This window comes from Festucalex cinctus, chromosome 12 (assembly GCF_051991245.1).
Source record: "Festucalex cinctus isolate MCC-2025b chromosome 12, RoL_Fcin_1.0, whole genome shotgun sequence".
In the NCBI taxonomy this organism is placed as follows: Eukaryota; Metazoa; Chordata; class Actinopteri; order Syngnathiformes; family Syngnathidae; genus Festucalex; species Festucalex cinctus.
Window position 1 is genome coordinate 856340 of NC_135422.1, and position 17264 is coordinate 873603.

Sequence of the window (17264 nt, forward strand, 5' to 3'; positions counted from 1 at the left end):
TCTTGCAATGTGGAATTCCTCGAGAGTGGGACGGGGTAGAGATGAGATTTTCGGCAGCCTTCCCTGTGCGCTGCAGTTAGATTGTGTCCTTCTTTGTCTCACCCTTTCTTGGCATCCTCTGTCTTTAAGTAATAAATAATAAAAATGTGTTTCACATAAAAAAAATAATAACCCAAAACACACAAATTGTGTGGTTTTCTTTTCCATTGTTCTTTCTGTCAGCAGCAGTGTTGAAAGCAGGTAAAAGATGACGTGCAAAGAGTGATGACAAATGAACGGAGCAAGGATGCAGAACAAAAACAAATGGGACAACACAGCTGGAGACTAAATGAGAAACTAAATAGACTCTTGAGTGATGATCGAGGCAATGAGACACTGGTGGCAGGCAGGAAATGAAACACAAGAGCAGGACTGACAGAAAACAGGTGAAACTAATCAACAGAAAATGCACACGTAACAATAGCAGCTTCGATTTTGTTTTCCCGTGCGCATCACGTTTTGGAGTTTGTTGGACAAATACAAATACATGAAATACATTTTGGGTGGGTGACGTCCAATCATTGAGCTCGATGAAGCTTTTCCATCTGGTGTCAACCTGAAACGTCTCTCATCAAAATCATAGACGACCTCTTCTTTGTTGCTGACTCGGGGCAACGTCAGTATTCTCATTCACGTCTTTGCGACACAATCTCTCATCGCATTCTCCTCAACTGCACGTCTGAGTACGACAGACTCGGTCGCCATTTTTATATCCAGACACAATCCATCTCCAAGTCAGCCAAGGCTTACCAGGGGGCTTTCGAAATCAACCCTTCTTCTTTCCAATCGTGCTATGGTCACTTACACCCATTTTTGGCCAGATAAACTCTTATCAAACATGATTTTGTTGCGAACGTCACAAAACGACTTGTAGAGTGACACAATCCACAATCAATTATTTGTCACCGGTGCCTGAATGAAAAGCCCAGCACAGGGGTTGCAAACTTACGTCTCAGGGGCCGCATGCGGATCTTCAGCCTCTTTGGAGTGACTCCATTGGACCGGGACAAAATAAAACTTTTTTTTTTTGTTTTCTTTTTTTTAAATCGACATCTTATTTTACTTTTGGTGTATTAGGGTACCCTAGCAAGAAAATAAAAAACAAGACGAGATTTAAAGTCATCCAAACGAGATTTATTCTCGTCTTTAAGTTTAAAGTCATCATCGCAATGACAATGAGAAAATGGTGACGTCGAATGTTATTGGCAATCCCAAAAGAGAAATTGCCTCTTTTCAAAAGACACACTTGGCGTTCGCTGAAAAATAAGATGGAGTACGTTGAAGATGAGTGCAAAGAACAATTTCACAACTGCGATTGAAAGATGAGCAGATCCAATAATCAATACTTTCAAAAAGCCCTCGACAGTGAACTCCAGCTGCCAATTTTAATGCCGCTCAGGAGGTCATCAAGACAGGGAAGCTGTTCACAGACATGAAATACATGAAATAACTGTTGAGGAAAACATCCGCGCATCTAATCTTTGACGGGAAATAGTTCATCGAATTTGGAGAAATGACAAGGACAGGAACATTAAAATGGCGACAAAAATCACCACTTAGCAAATTGATGACATCAATTCAGTTTCAGCATTTTCAATTGCATGTGATGAGTCAGGTGACGTGAACAATATCGATGACAAGACATTTTTGGAAGGCTGTTCTGTTTTCTAAACGAACAGAAAGGCGACTCTGGCGAAAGCGCACAAATGGAACGAGACTTCAAACTTGTCGAGAGCCGGCAAACTTGTTTTTGAAACAAGAAGGTCCATTGCTAGCGTGTACGCGTATGATAACGTGTGCATTTGGAGTACTCGCTATCTTTGTCTCAAAATAATATTCAATGTTGCTCTGGCTTGACAAATGACGTTCTACGGTCCTGTGTGAAGGTCAAAGACAAATCTTGGAGCCCCGCCCGACATATGGAAGATCTGCAGCGAAACATTGACAGTATTTCAGATTCAGAGCTAATAACATTTTTTTTTTTTTTTAACTGAACAACAAAATTGAAGAAAATCTGGAAGGATTTATGGCAGCTCGTCCCTGCAGCTTTGATGTGACTGTTATCAGGACCAGATTAATGTTATGGAGCTTGATAGACAAGATTTTCTTTGAGCAAAATATACCATAAAACCAATGCCAAAGTCACCCACGCCACATGAAAAAAAAAGGGAAAAAATAAACAATTCTTAATATGTCTGCAAAGTCTATGCATATTAATGATTTTCAAAAAGCATTTGATTAGGTAAACTTATGCAAGTGGGGCTGGATAGAAGATCAAGCGAGTCCCATTTTGTATCCAAATCAATCAAATGGATTGCGTTGAAATGAATGTTACGTTAACTGACGGCTTTGATGCGTCCTTCGGAGTCAAGCAGGCGATGAACTTTCCTTGACACCGTTTGCTTTCTTTTTGATTGAGTTGCCTCGAGAAAGACGAAGGAAACGAATGCTTAGTGGGGCATGCGGATGATGACAGCAGAATGAGTTTGATCTATGGAATATTTTCAGTTGATTAAATGCATCATGGTGCCATAAAATGAGACTTGCTTTCAATCGGAAGAAAAAAACACAAATAACGCATTTCAGAATAAAGAATGTAGAAAGAAGCAGTCGATTCATTTATTTGAGTTCGCTTGCTTTACAAGATGTTGACGGATATAAATATGAAGTTTTCATTCTCGACGCAGCAATCCAAAAACTCAAAGTTCACCTCTTCTAAATTGTGCTGCTGGGCGGTGACGTGCGTCGAGGTTGATGACTGGTCAGGAACTGACTTCTCTGGAGTGGGACAGGAAAATATCAAGCCTATATTTCAGTTTTGAGCTTATTTGAGACATTTGTTCAATCAAGTCTCTTCTCTTCATCTCGCTTCCGCTTTGTACACTCGCGCAGTGCGACAAGTCGCGATCACAAGTCCAATCTGGATCAGAAAAGAAACGTTTATTAAGAAGACACGCGTTGCCTCGTTGCCCGGCCTGCTGAATTATTGTCAAGCAAGTCTTATGTATCATAACATTTATGATGCATCTCCAACTCGTATAATCCCAGAGTTATTTCCTGTCATTAATAAGGTGATTAAAGTTTGCTGTACTGCGTAGGGCTGGAGCTTATCAATCATCATAATAAATGTTTCAGCCGGACGCTAAAATATCTGCAGCCTGTTTGCAGTCACAGTAGATGATTTCAAAATGAAATAAACAACATTAGCGGTGAGCCTCCAGATAAGATGAGTCTGCCGTCCTATTTGGGGAGGGATTATTTTCACTGCATATCAATAAATATACATTTTCCCCAAGACACAAAATGGTCAAACTAAGTGAAATAAAATAAAAGACAAACATTGGTGGGTGGCAGCAATTTCAGAGCCTACCGTCATGTTATTGGTAACAAAGAAGTTCATTAGGAAGGTCAAGATCCACTTTTGCATGAAATTTGGTTTCTCCCTGTCCTCATATGAACCGAGCATGTTGCTTGCATTGGGCATGAAACGAGACTCGATACATCTTTAACGCTTCTGAACTTTTCTCAAAATTGAAGATTGAGTTTATACAGTCTTGCCTGCTATCAATTGAATTTGTCACATTAGGCTTAATTTCGTGTTCTCAAATGCATTTACTGTGTGATATCAAAAGTTTGGGCAGCCTGCTTAAAAATGTGTACGGTTGTGCATAAACAAGATGGAAACTTTCCAAAAGGCATCAAAATCAAGATGAGGCATTCTTAGAAAAAACACACTTTCAAACGTCTTTTTGCTGGCTAATATCAAAATGAATCGACTTAAAATCACATTTGAAATCATCCCCAAAGACTCATGCATTAAATGACGAAAGACGAAAAACATTTTTGCTATAATTATAGTTAGTTTTAGTTCGTTTTGTAAACATCAAATTGTTTCAGTTTTCATTTTTTTAAAAGCATTTTCGTTTTTATTTTATTTCGTTCCCGAAAATTGTGTTTTGAATTTTAGTTGTATTTTTTTCGTTAGTTGTCCTAAAATAACCTTGCTTGAAAGAAATAGTTTGTTTTGCCATCACGAGCGACGTCATCAGTCGAGTGTCAGCAAAAACTGACGTTCGACTCGTGTTTGCGTCGAGTTACCTTCAAAATGAATATTTCAGTCAAATTCGAGAGCTTCCGCGTTTCCTCTCCTGCACAATTAGAAGGCGGCAGCTGCAATTAAGCAGCTCGCCTCGCAATCATTTGGTCTTTTCTAATGAACAGGCGCGCTTTTGGCTTGAAAAGCTTTTGATGAACGACTCCTGTCCCACTGGCGCTCGCCATCATTAGTCTGACACCAGATAGGAGTCAAGTCCTGAAAGAAAATGGAAAATTGATTTAGCTCAATTGTCATCCGAGGAAAAAAGACTCCATCCTTCGCAATCCTACGCAACGTTGCGCAGAGCGATTAGAGAATTACCGGCGTGTGTTTCCTGATGCACTCGTGTGGAAAGAACTTCTTCTCATCAGCTTTCATATTCTCTCTTCACTGTGCTGCACCCGCACTAATGTCATGTGGGGAAGAAAAAAAAGAAGAAGAAAAAAAGGCAGCGCAACTGCAGTCGAATTTGGATAACATTGCCATGAGACTTTTCGGAACGCTGTTCTAATTGTGAACAGAATTGAAGAGGAATGCAGGGGATTGCCAAGCAGATTGTTTTCAGTTTCTCACCCAGGAGACAATATGCTGCACTTATACTTTTTTTTTTTTTTTAAATACAGTAATAGTTAAAGAATAATCCAATTAACTGGAATTCATGAAGACAAATATACCATCTTGCCCTGCCAGTCCAGGATGTCCCCCGCCTACTGCCCAGACTCAGCTGAGATAGGCTCCAGCACCCCCCTTGTGAGGAATAAGCGGTCAAGAAAATGGATGGATGGAAATCTTATAATGTTAGCAATGACAGATCATTTGAACGATAGACTGAAAGAAAAGCAATACCGTATCCCAATAGTTGTGATGCGAAAATGAAGCATCATGAAGCACTTGCAATATATAGATTTTTTAATTTGATTTTTTTGACTCTCGATTGTGCTCTTGGTTGAAAGATAAAAGCTAGCGCAGTGGAAATTGATGAAGTCCACTGCATCGTTTTTAAGTTCTATACCGTTATTTGACCGATTTTTCCTCCACGCGGCCCCTGACCTAACATGAGTTTGACACCCCTGCTGTATTGGGACTCACTCGTCCCGAGTTGGAATAAAGGGGCAATAAGTTTTCTTGAACTTATTTCCCTCCAGACCTGATTATGTCAATTCGAAGTCCCTCACATGTGCAGAGTGAGGAGACTCGTGGTCGGTGTATGTAGAGGTCGAACCTCCGCACAGCTCTTCCATTTCTTGCCGGGGTACAGAAATCAATAATACATGCAGAGTTTCAATGTGAATGTGTGTGACAATTCTCAGGCTTCAGACTATATGGCCGAAAATTGCAGTGTTGTTGCATCATAAAAAGCTGCTTTATTGAACAGTATGATTTAAAAAATAATAATACACAAATGGTGTGTTAGTGTTTTCATAATTATGCAAGCAAATGACAAACTAATAAAAAAAAAAAAATAACTGTACATACTGTGAATAATAGTTTGTAATAAACCATATGGTGGTTGGGCAATATAAAGTGCTGCATTTCACTGTGAATAACTGATATTGCCTGAAATTTTAGTATCTCATTTGAAAGAGTTAATGAGTCAGGGCGATAATGTGAGTTTGGAGTAAGAAATGTGGATGAAGAGCACAGCAGTGTCACTTTCCCGTTGCTACTGTAACGACCACTCGGGCTTGCTAGCTTATACCTTCTTGACTTTCATTATTGGTGTTGAGGGCCCCGTACGAGAACATTACGTTTTCCTTTCCAAATCTCTCCATCCAGTGATCTCCATTAAGGCTTCTTTTATTGCTGCTATTGCTCCTTTGCGGTTCTTCTGACTTGGAGACAACTCAAATGCCAAATGTGCGTCAAGTAATACGAAGTAAGTATTGAGCAATGGCAAATGTGATTTTGTACTTGTTTTTATTCGTCATAAATTTGCAATAAATCAAAAACTTTTACACGTGGACATTTTGGGGTGTTGTGCGTAGAATTTCAAGGGGAAATGATCATTTATTCCGTTTTGGGTTTAGCATGTCACATAAAATGTCAAAACAAGTAGAATTCGCAATAATTTCCAGATGCACTTTTTTTCTTCTTCTTGATCTCTGCCCACAGTTGAACAGATTCCATTTTTTGACCAACCTGTGAAATGTTTGCATTATTTGCATATGAACTAATTCTATGACACGCCCTTCTCGTCTGTCTGTGAGCGAATCAAAATGACTCATCTAAATGGTCTAAACTTCTATTGCTCAAGCTCAGCAGACAAGCTAAGCTTCTAAATAATTGACATCTCTATTTATACAATAATGCAATTCAGACAGGCCTTGTATGATTTATTCACACCCACTCTTTCTCCTTTGCCATCTGTTGTATTTGCTGGAGTGAAAACAAACCTGGAGGTGTTGTGACACTTCTTATTTACAAACATTCTCAAATGGTGAGCGAGTAAGTGAAACTTTTGGCAACAATTAGAAATCGAAAGGATGACCAAAAAAAACGTAGAAACTTTATGACTTTTGATACTGATCGCCTACAGACTTATTACCTGACGTGACAGCAGTCAACCCCAACATTTTCTTGACAATAAAATGTCTTATGTAGCCCCACTGGTTTAAAAAAAAAAAAAAAAAAAGGTATTCTGATTAATATTGCTTTTGTGGAATAAAACAGCAAGATCCACCCGTTTTTTTAATCCATCTCAGGGGGCGGCCATTTTGCCACTTGCTGTCAACTGAAAATGACATCACAGTGGCTCAGGCCTCAACTGTTTTCTGAATTTGGTCATGGCGTGAAATTCCAGGCAGTGCTTGAATGCAAAGACGACCTCAGCCCAACTCAGTCAATTTGTAGGCTTCTGTGCAGCATTGGGAGACATGGTACATACATGTTAATTATATTCTATATTAACGTATTAGTTATACAAATAATTACACAATTTTTCTATCATTTTAAATCTAATATTTAATGGGATAAACGAGGTACGTACTTAAATTGCTTCAACCAGCTGATAAATGTCATGGGAAAAAAAAAAATAAAAAATAAAAAGTTATCTGAGGATCACAACACAAAACTGGAAATAAAGAAAAGGCTTGAGAAGACTTGACTTCCAGGAGTTCCTTTAATCTCAAGGACCTCTGCGGGACAGTTGTAGAGGAAGAAGCTCATACAAACACTGAATGTACATACACATTTTTACATTGTTGTGTCGAGACAAAATGTATGGTCTTACCGAGTCCACCTCTGGATCAAACAGTATTCTGTACATAAAAAGTCTACTACATCCGAGCTCCAAAGAACCAGGCACAAATTGGCAAGTGTGGTTCTCGTCAACCAATGAGGTGCCAACTTGTCGACTGCACAGCAGAACAATATGCCGTCAAATTGATTGGCGGATGACAGAACAGTTAGAATGAAAACGGCTCCAAATTCTTTCATCAGTCATTTATAACCTCATCTGGCCACAATGAATTGTGATGCAGACTTAAAAAAAAAAAAAAAAAAAAAAAAAAAAGTTGGCCGAAATGAATTAAATGATGCATTGTGTTGCCCTCTTCCTCCTAAGGGTGCAAAAGACAGTGCCGAAGGTTGAACATAAGATGGACGTCAAACTGTTCGAATTACATCACGTCCCTCGTTTGTGTAAAACAACACTTTTCTTTTCAGAATAAAATCAAAAGCATGAAACTAAAATGAAAGTATATATAATTCTTTTCTGGTCCATTTTGTGTTTGACTTGTCATTCTTCTTCACTCTCATTATCGTGCTCCGTGTTCTCCTCCCCGTTGGCTTTGGAATCCGTCCTGCTTTCAGGATCTTCGTCATCCTGCTCAATTGGCTCCTTCTTGTCTTCCTCCATCAACTCGTCCTCCTCCCAATTCTAATCATCAATAACAAACAGCAAGTAAGAGTCACATCGGCAAGCAAGAAACGTTTGCTATTACTAGTCGTCATTAACAAAACTACATTGCACATGCACTAAAAATAAATCCATACAGATTCTCAAACTGCATTGATAATTGTAAACATTCACTTGGAGGACTACCAAGTCTCGTCAAAACTTACATCCGAGTCTTCATCTGCAAGACCTTCAGTCCCAGAGGCCTCGTCTTCATCTGAAGATTCTATTCAAGGCAAAAGGAGGTGAAAAACATTTGATGAATGGACGCAGATGTCGATTCAGAAGAAACACCTGTGTCCATATTTCGAGAACTAAATGGTACACTCCAGAATATATTCAAGGTACGACACAAATTGAATTATTCATTGCAACAAAACACCCATTTGACAATTTGACAAGCAAGGATGGAGTGAGCGCAATTAGCCACAACTATGGGATGTTCTGATCCAAATTCTCTGCACTTGATTTCAAGTATCAGACAATACTGACTCCCAATCTGATACCTTAGCAATGCATCGAGGAAAGGGAACCCATATGTTCTTTTTTTTTCTTTTTCCCTTTGAATAAAAGTATACCTACGTGATCGCATCTTTATAAGTAGTGATCACGGACAATTGAAGCTTCATGAAGCGCTTGTGTTAATTATTATTATTTTTGACTCCTCCGGAAGGCACTCTTTAAAGGTGCAGTGGAAATGGAATCAATTTACACGAAGAGCACCATCTAGAGGAGCAAAAAATATTGCAAGTGCTTCATTTTCCCCATCACTCTTTTTTTTAAGTCTAGTGCAACAGTGCTTTGAATCAAGTATTTAACCTAGAAGTGATGGACAATGCACACTAATCGACAGCAAAAAAAAAAAAAAAAAATGCATCCCTGTATGCTCTCGCCTTCATCCTTTCTCCTGCCTGTTAGCAACATAACCCCACCCACTCGGTTGACTGGTCTCGTCAATGATCTTAAAAGAGTCGCCTCGTTTAGGATTTCTGCAAGCCGCCGATCATATTGCAAATGGGCGTTTACGTCCTTTGGAATGCCCTCAAAAAGGAAACGTGAACGCTCATGACTGGTGACGGGCAGTTTTAGCGGCAATTGAAACCTTGACTTAAGCCGTTGAACCGGTTATCGACCTCTGCCTGCTCCATGAATTATCACACTTGCCTCATTAGGAAATCACGGTCTAATAAGCATCTGCTTGATACCTCACTGCGTTTTATATTGGACAGTAACATATAAATAAATAACTAAATGACCAGAGCAGGGCCTTGTTCTGCTGAGAAGACAAGAATGTCACTGTTCATGTTGCCGGGCAACAGGACGAACGTTGGCACGCAGTGTACACAAAAAAATATCTTGTGTGATGAGCAACATTGCCTACATAAATCTTTATTATGAACTCTTCAAAAAAAAAGCCATCTAAACAAGAAAACGAGTGTACAAATGCGAAAACAGTCGGGTTGTGCCGCCATTTAAACTAAGAAACACCGTGACCTCTGAAAACGTTTTCAACACTGAAATGAGGCAATGCACTGACACCAGCCTCACCCAGTCATTCACTTTGACAGTGAGGCCAGCAGGATTTGATTCAAATAAAATAATTATTACTTCAAATACATTGAAGATAAGCAAACATAAAGAAACACAAAAAGCCCTTACCCTCTTCATACACCAGCTTGGCTGTGTGGTCAACGTCAGATACCTTGTTGCTGTTAGTATTTGTCGCCACCTAGTGGTAAAGAACGAGAGTGTCATGTTTTTTCGTGGACAACTCACACAAAGACTGCAAGTCATTGTTAAAGTCAAGCCATAATACTGGCATGGAAAAGCATAGACACGTTTTACATCGAAAAGTGTTTCCAATCTGGACAACTATCAAACAGCAACGATCAATCCCAACCAACCAACCAGCCAATGAAGTGGCAAGGATACAATGCTGTACTTTGCTGACCTGTGTCACGAGGAGGTGCAACTTCCCATGTAGCCGGGTCAGTTTTTGGAACATCTTCACTCTGCTCTCAATCATGTGATAAAGCACTCCCAGCTGGGAAACCAAGTCAGGTAGCTGTTGGATAGACCGCACAATTAACTCTTGGTTGGCAGTGGAAAACGAAAACAGGGCACAACCGATTAAAACGGCCATTATTAGCCAAAGTAAATGCAGTACTTATTTCCCTTTCAAAATACACATGGTACCGAGTTGCATTCAAACACTGAGAATGGTGACTTTTCCGACTTAATTTGAGGATGAATGCCAAAGCTCCAAATGAGCAACAGTTGGACTCACCGAAGACAGGTATGACGTGTGGTGCATCAGCACTGCTTTGAGCCACCGCACCATCATAACTGCCCTGAAAGGAGGAGGAAGGTGGGGGGGGGGGTGGGGGGGGAAATATTGTTAAAATGAATTCTTTTAATGAAATTTCTATTCCGCGTTTCCTGCTGACAGCCACAGGGGGCTTGTCACACGTCAATCACCAACTGAATGTGAAGGAGACGCGAGTAGGTGGAAATTCAGACCATGCCGGCTTCATGAAACTTTTGTGAATTGCCCACATCACCATTAGTGCTAAACTGATAGACCAAAAAAACAAGATATTTTCTATTGCTGTCAAAAGGAATATAAATGCAAAATCAATTCAAAAGTATTTGACTGAAGCAACAGGCACTTATTCGGAACCAACTGAAAGCTTCATTGACAGTATACTAGCCGGTTATGTTATTAATGAGTCCTGAAACATAATGTAAAGGCAGAATATTTGATATCGATATATTGTGCAAGTGTTGTGGCAGGTTGGTCAACATGTTTCACACAAAGTTACTCCAAATGATTATTTCACTTCATGACACAGTCAAGAGTTTAGTTAGGCTTGGTAAAAGGGCTGGGACTTCAGATAGTGTTTCGAAAGACATTACACTTGAAACATTTTCTCAAGAACCCACAGGAACTAGTCAGTGTAAAAAAATAAAATAAAAAAGAAACTCATAATATAGTGTGTCTTTCTAATGTAACGGAATGTTATGCTTGTACTTACGTGAAAGGGTGCCCTTGGAGCCTCCTGGTAATCTATAAGCAAAAGGTTTACTTAATCAATGGTGACAAATATAGTGTCACTAGCAGAATATGAACTGACACTCACCTCTTCCACCAACGGTAAAACAGCAGCGAGGGGTATCCGAGCAACAGTTTTCTTGACGACAATATCTTTACGAGTTTGAAAAACTTTCTGTGAAAGCAAAGAGAAAAAGAAAGTCGAATGAGAAATAACTGCTTCTTCGATGCAATGTGATGGAGATGGGTAAGATTCACAATCAATTCATGGATGTTGACAATCGATTCCGCAATAATGCAAATGAAAACGCGGAACTGAGAAAGATTATACAGTGCAAACAAACACAATGATGTGACTCAGCATCTCACTTGGGAATACTTACATTTAGGATGCTGCTGTCACTGCTCTCAAGGCCCTGCACCAGCAACACTGCAAAATTGTCTGTCTGCAAGGAGGGCGTCCCTTTAGGAGCTCCCTTTCCGGTGGAAGCTGGAGACTGCAGATCAATTTCACCAAGACGCTCTGCTATTGACATCTGATGAGGGAAGAGGAACTTAAATGGCCAGATGTGCCTCGAAATTCACGGTGTGTCTCAATATCGTCACAAAAGTGTTTCGGTTTTGTTTCTCTGGAGGCAAAGATACGCAAAATGTGACAAGTTATACATGATCAGGCAACCTCAACAAACCTCTTTGGAGTCTGCGTCTTTCTTCCTTTTCTCTGTTGCCTTAACTGGGGCTTGATGACCAGGAAGTCCAGGAACCAGCACTTTGCTCTTGGCGTTGATGATTGGGGTTTTCACCTGTACATGACACAAGACAAGCATTTCATTATACACACGCCGTCGGTCAAATACAAATTTTCAGGCAAACAGGAATCTGAAAATTGTGTGCTTATATATGCAGCCACCATCATTAATACTTTGTAGAGCCACCTTTGGCTGCAATTACAGCTGCAAGCCGTTTGGTGTCTTTCTCTATCAGCTTTGTACATCTACAACCAGATTTTTTTTCCCCCTCCCGTTCTTCTTTGCAAAACAGTTCAAGGGCAGCCAGATTGGGTGGACAGCATCTTTTCACAAATCTATTTCACAAATGTGCAATGACTTTGACTGGGCCATTCCACCATGAACATTCTTTGATCTAATTCCCATTTCAATTACATCCCATTTCAGGGATGTAAAATCAGTGATGGTTACCTTGGAAACGGTAGATGCGATGGAAAGGGACAAGGTGGTCTGAATATTCCGTGTCAAACAAACATGCCTATCAGCTGTGTTAATATCCTGAAAAAAAAAAAAAAAAAGTTATGGTAAAGTTATTAAGAATTTAGATCAATACATTTAACTATGCAAGGAAACAACAGCCTGCGTGCTTACCACTCTCTCTATTACAGGCTGCAGATAGTTGCCATAAGCCAGCATCACAGTCCGCGACTCGGCGCTCAGGGCAGCCGCGAGGAGGGGGATCGGCATCGGGGAATCTTTCGTGTCCGACATCTGCACCGTGCATGAAGGTGACAGGGGCTTCTTGCAGGGCCTGCGATGACAGTTGGACTCATCATATACACCAGCTAAGATGCATTGCAAATACAGGTTAAAATTAAGGAGAATATTTGTTGTGTTATTGGAGCATCAGAGCAAATTTGAATTTCCAAATTTCCGTTGGATTGTGTCATAGAAAGGCAATGTCGTGACTTCTACACTGTGCTTCCATCCGTAGGTGCCAAATCAGTCACACAACCTCCAAAATATATAATATAATCTTATTACAAGTGTTGTACTGAAGCTACTTTGATTTTATTTATGTTTACATTTATTTTAGCCACTATCAAATCTGCACGCATGTGTATTCTTTTCGAAATAGGGCTGTCACAAATGAATCTTTTTGCCATTGATTATCCTCTCAATTATCCCATTGATTACTCGAGTAATCTAAGTAGCAAGGAGGACTTATTTGATGTGACACTTTCTTCCTGGTAGTAGCAGCCTTCGTGAGTAAAATCTGACATCAATAAAGTAACATTACAGCTACACTTTGCCATACTGATTGCCAGGCAATAAAGAGGAACCTCTGCAAAACCTCAAGACAATTTTCTCCCCCAGCTCAAAGCCTCAAACCATTAATGAGTATTTCAATTCACCCAGAAAATAGAGTGGATACAAGCTGATATGAAGCCCAAACAAGAGATAAGGTCAATTGGTATTGCCTGGATTCCTACAACTTTAGGGCAGTTAAATAAAAACTTTTAAAGACAAATCAAATTTACGAGCATCTTTGTAATGTCAAGAGTCTCAACTAAAACCACATCACTGAACTGTTTTGACTTCATGTTGCTACCACAAAAGGAATTCAGTGAATTTGTTTATCTTTAAGAATGCTATTTTGAGATTATTTACATTCATAAAATCATACTTATTATGCGTTCGCATTTTTAATGCCAATTAAGGTCTCGTTTCTAGATCCAATGCCTTTTAACGATATGCAGGAACCTTGATAACACATTTTAATTACATTACATTACAAAGGTTAATAAAGTCGTTAAGTTGACTGCATTGAGGGCTTACCCATTTAGAAAGTGCTCAAAGAGATGGAGCTGTCCGTCTTTACACACCACTGCTAGCCTCACCGCCTGTCAAGGGGAGAGAACAAAACTTTTGCATTTACTTTGTCTACATATATTTGGATCTAAATGTCACAACATCTAACCAGACAATGTATTTTTTGAGGTTTAAATAATATATACTCAATAGCTTCCCTGACCTGTTCCTTGCTTTTGGATGTAACAAGGTCAATATGTTGAGGCTCATCTGTCAACACAAACGACACCACCGAGTTCTTGTCCTTGCCATCTTCTCGTACTTGCCTGCATTGAAATAATCAGAAATCGGTACTACAGCACAATATCGTGTCAAGTCGTATAACGTATAGCTCACGATCTGACATGGCACTGCGCGTACACACCATACACTTAGCAGTCGATTATGAGCAGCACCAGACAGGAAATAGAGACCGCTGCTGTCAGGTGGTCGCGTGGTGGCAAAGCGGAGGGTCGTCACAGCTGTGGAGTGGCCGGTGAATTTCTGCAATGGGAAAGAAGTGGACAAATGCTAGGCGACGACTGTGTTTCATTGGTATAATAAACATTCGTTCATCACTGGGAATGTGTTAGTAAGTAACACGGCCACCCATTTCAAACTACATCATTTTAGTTGACCGCTCTCATATGTACACGTGTGAATGCAAAGTTGGCAACACTCACCCTGTAAACCTCCTTGGTGTCCAAGTCCCACATTTTGATGGTCTGCCCAGCCGAAAGCAGCAGTTTACCATCCGGGCTCACACACAAACTGGTCACTGCAGCACGGTCTGCCTTCCACTTACTGCAAGCAACAATTTTGCTTGCATTGATTACATGTTCATTTGCTCATTTCCTGCTAGTCTGCTTCAAAGCCTCCCTCAGAACACTACAGGACTTGCAGCTTTTTTCCAATCATTAACTCTTTTACTGCCACACGTTATTCAAAAACAGTGAAATATTTTCAAACCTGATACTTTGTAAATGTTCAAGTAGATGGCCTTCAAAATAAGTTAGTGATGTAACTCCCGACTGACACATTTGTCTATTAATTAAACAGATAAAAATGGACCCCTGCATACTTGAGGCTCTGCACCTGTGAATTCACCTACTATAATGAATATTATTTTGGGAGGTTGGTTTGTTTTTTAGTGTAAACCACTTACTTCTAGTATACCATTGCTTATTTAACAAGTTTTTTTTGTTTTTTTTTGCAAGTATGGCCGTATTATTTTGTGGGTTTTTGATATTCGCAGGCTGGCCCGTCCTTGTCCCTCAGCAAATAGCATGGTTCCATGCTATTGTAATATCACCATTCACCACTAGATGGCAGACATGGCTTAGTTGCACTTACTTATTCTGCCCTATGTTACAACGGGGGTAAGGCTTAAAAAAAATTATGATCAGGAATAGTAATAATAATAATAATAATAATACACTGAGTACAATGATTTTGTGAAAATGCACAAATTTATGTCTTGCACAGTGCACGTTCTGATGGAATGCTGTTCAGCAGTTGTGCACGGAATATTAAATACATTAAAATACTATCATGAACACTGGTTCAATACAAAAACAGACAATGTATGTATTTTGTCCATATTCAAAATGGCATTTTGAATACGTTTTACATTTGGTTCGGAAGTGTGCAGTCCTAGTGGCCTCCCAGTAGCGCCGATCAAAAATTATGACCGCCTCCAAATTTGAAGTTGAACATCCCTATATTAGACTGACCTCCGCGTCTTGCCTGTCTGCAGGTCCCATTCCACAATGTTTGTGTCATCTGAGCCGCTATACAATAAACTCTCTTCAGGGTGCCAGTGAACGCAATTCACTCCTCCACTATGGCCTCCATCCTGAAAGGACAAAGGATAAGAGTTGATAAAATGGCACAATTTAACAATTGCAGGGGATGGATGGGATATTAAGTGTGTGCCAATATAAGGGATCTTCTTGTTGGAACACATGGTTAATAGGTTCAATGGTAGAAGTTGACTCCAGACCGACAGTAAATGGTAGCTTTTTTTTTTTTTTTAGTACATTTTTCATCTACTCACACCTGTGCAACCAGTAAATGTGCTGCTTTTTAAAAATAATAATATATTAATATCGTTTTTGTTACTGGCAAACATCTGCTCCACACTTGAGCCTATTTATCAGTAATATGGTGAAATTGAGTGTAGTGAATATTTACTTTACAAATTTCAGGTTAATCGGGTCAAGTTAGTCTGGAACCCCGTTTCACACATGGAAGTTTCATTTGAGACTCACCAGCGTACAATGCAGAGCTCCCTTAGCTGTACTGTAAATGAGCACTGTGCCGGCTACCGTGCCCATTGCCAACAGGTCGGCCTTTTCCTCCGGCTGCCGCCCTGCCTCTGATTTCCTCTTTTTCCTCTGAGGACCGTCCTGAAAAACATGCCACATTAACGTACATCAATGTAAGAAAAGCAGTAGCATTAATAAATATGGAGGTTTGTCTTGGCTCAATAAAAAAATGCTGCTGTTGAGCAACAAAATTCCTTCATCATTATTCACTGAATGATTTGGAATCCTGGGCTGGGTTTATATCAACTATAGCATGTTTCAGAATTTCGAAGAGCATAAGAACAGTTCAAGTCGTGATATTGAGCACATAACACCAACGTAGAGGTTGAATATGACAATCGCACAAGCAACTGAATTGAGATCGTCTTATGTCTAAACTAGTGCAAAGCGATTCGACTCCATATGACACGTATACAACTTTCAATGTCAAAAGCCATAGATTGCTACATTACTTTTAATGATGTATTTATTTATTTATTTAGTCAGTTATATTTTTATGATGATGCAAGAATTTTTGAAGCCCCCTGTCACTAACTGCATGTAAACACTTACAAAGCGATACATGGAATTACAAAAGACAGGTTTGTGGTAAAGTACCGTATTCAATAACATTGGAAAATCTTATTTAGCTTTGGTTGTAATTGAGGCAATCTAGTAATTGTGTAGTGCTAAAGGGTTGGGCACAGTTCACTTTCTCGACACAAGCCCATGTGGGACTAACATGTGCGTTTTGTGCAGCTGTTCAAGGCTAGTCAGCTAACGTGGCTATTCGGCTAAATCTCAGACACAGACACGAGAAAACGTTTATGAGCAAACTTGGATGTTGTTGCGAGATCATCGCGCGCGTTTTGTTGCAAACATCCGCACTGATCATGTATCGCTGTAAGCGTATGACAGCGTTGTACCGATCGAGCTTAGGCCGCGTTAGCTTCTTTAGCTAACGGCAGGGAATACCATAGCAGCCTCACGTACCTTGACTGTCCGGCATGGCCCCCAATGTATGCATGTACAAGTGGCACTCAAATGAGCTGAAGGCACATATTCCTTGTGAAGTGTTTTACTGTCTGTGTTCCAAATTCGAAGTCTTCCATCCTGGGCACACACCGCCAGGTACTGGCGTGATTTGGGTGAAAAAACGCAAGGTAGCGGCAGCGAAAAGCTGCTTTTGCCGTCCGCCATTTCTGAAAGCGCTCGAGTCTGCGTGCGTGGTTTCGACGAACCACGTGTGAATGCTTTTGCACATGCGCAGTGACGCGTCAGGGGCTGCCCACGATTG

The 17264-nt window shown here is 40.1% G+C and overlaps 1 protein-coding gene across 1 annotated transcript; it reads right to left on the minus strand.

Moving 5' to 3' along the window:
- Positions 1 to 7234: 7234 nt before the first annotated feature.
- On the minus strand, positions 7235 to 17234 carry wdr43 (WD repeat domain 43). The gene is made up of 18 exons (XM_077538493.1): positions 16961 to 17234; positions 15932 to 16069; positions 15395 to 15516; positions 14345 to 14465; positions 14047 to 14165; positions 13846 to 13948; positions 13650 to 13714; positions 12462 to 12621; positions 12282 to 12368; positions 11772 to 11885; positions 11466 to 11618; positions 11171 to 11257; positions 11066 to 11097; positions 10318 to 10381; positions 9982 to 10095; positions 9690 to 9759; positions 8198 to 8256; positions 7235 to 8012 (listed from the first exon to the last, which is right to left on the minus strand). The coding sequence occupies exons 1-18, from the start codon at positions 17165 to 17167 to the stop codon at positions 7872 to 7874; spliced, it is 1956 nt and encodes a 651-aa protein (XP_077394619.1). The 5' UTR covers positions 17168 to 17234; the 3' UTR covers positions 7235 to 7871.
- Positions 17235 to 17264: the final 30 nt, after the last annotated feature.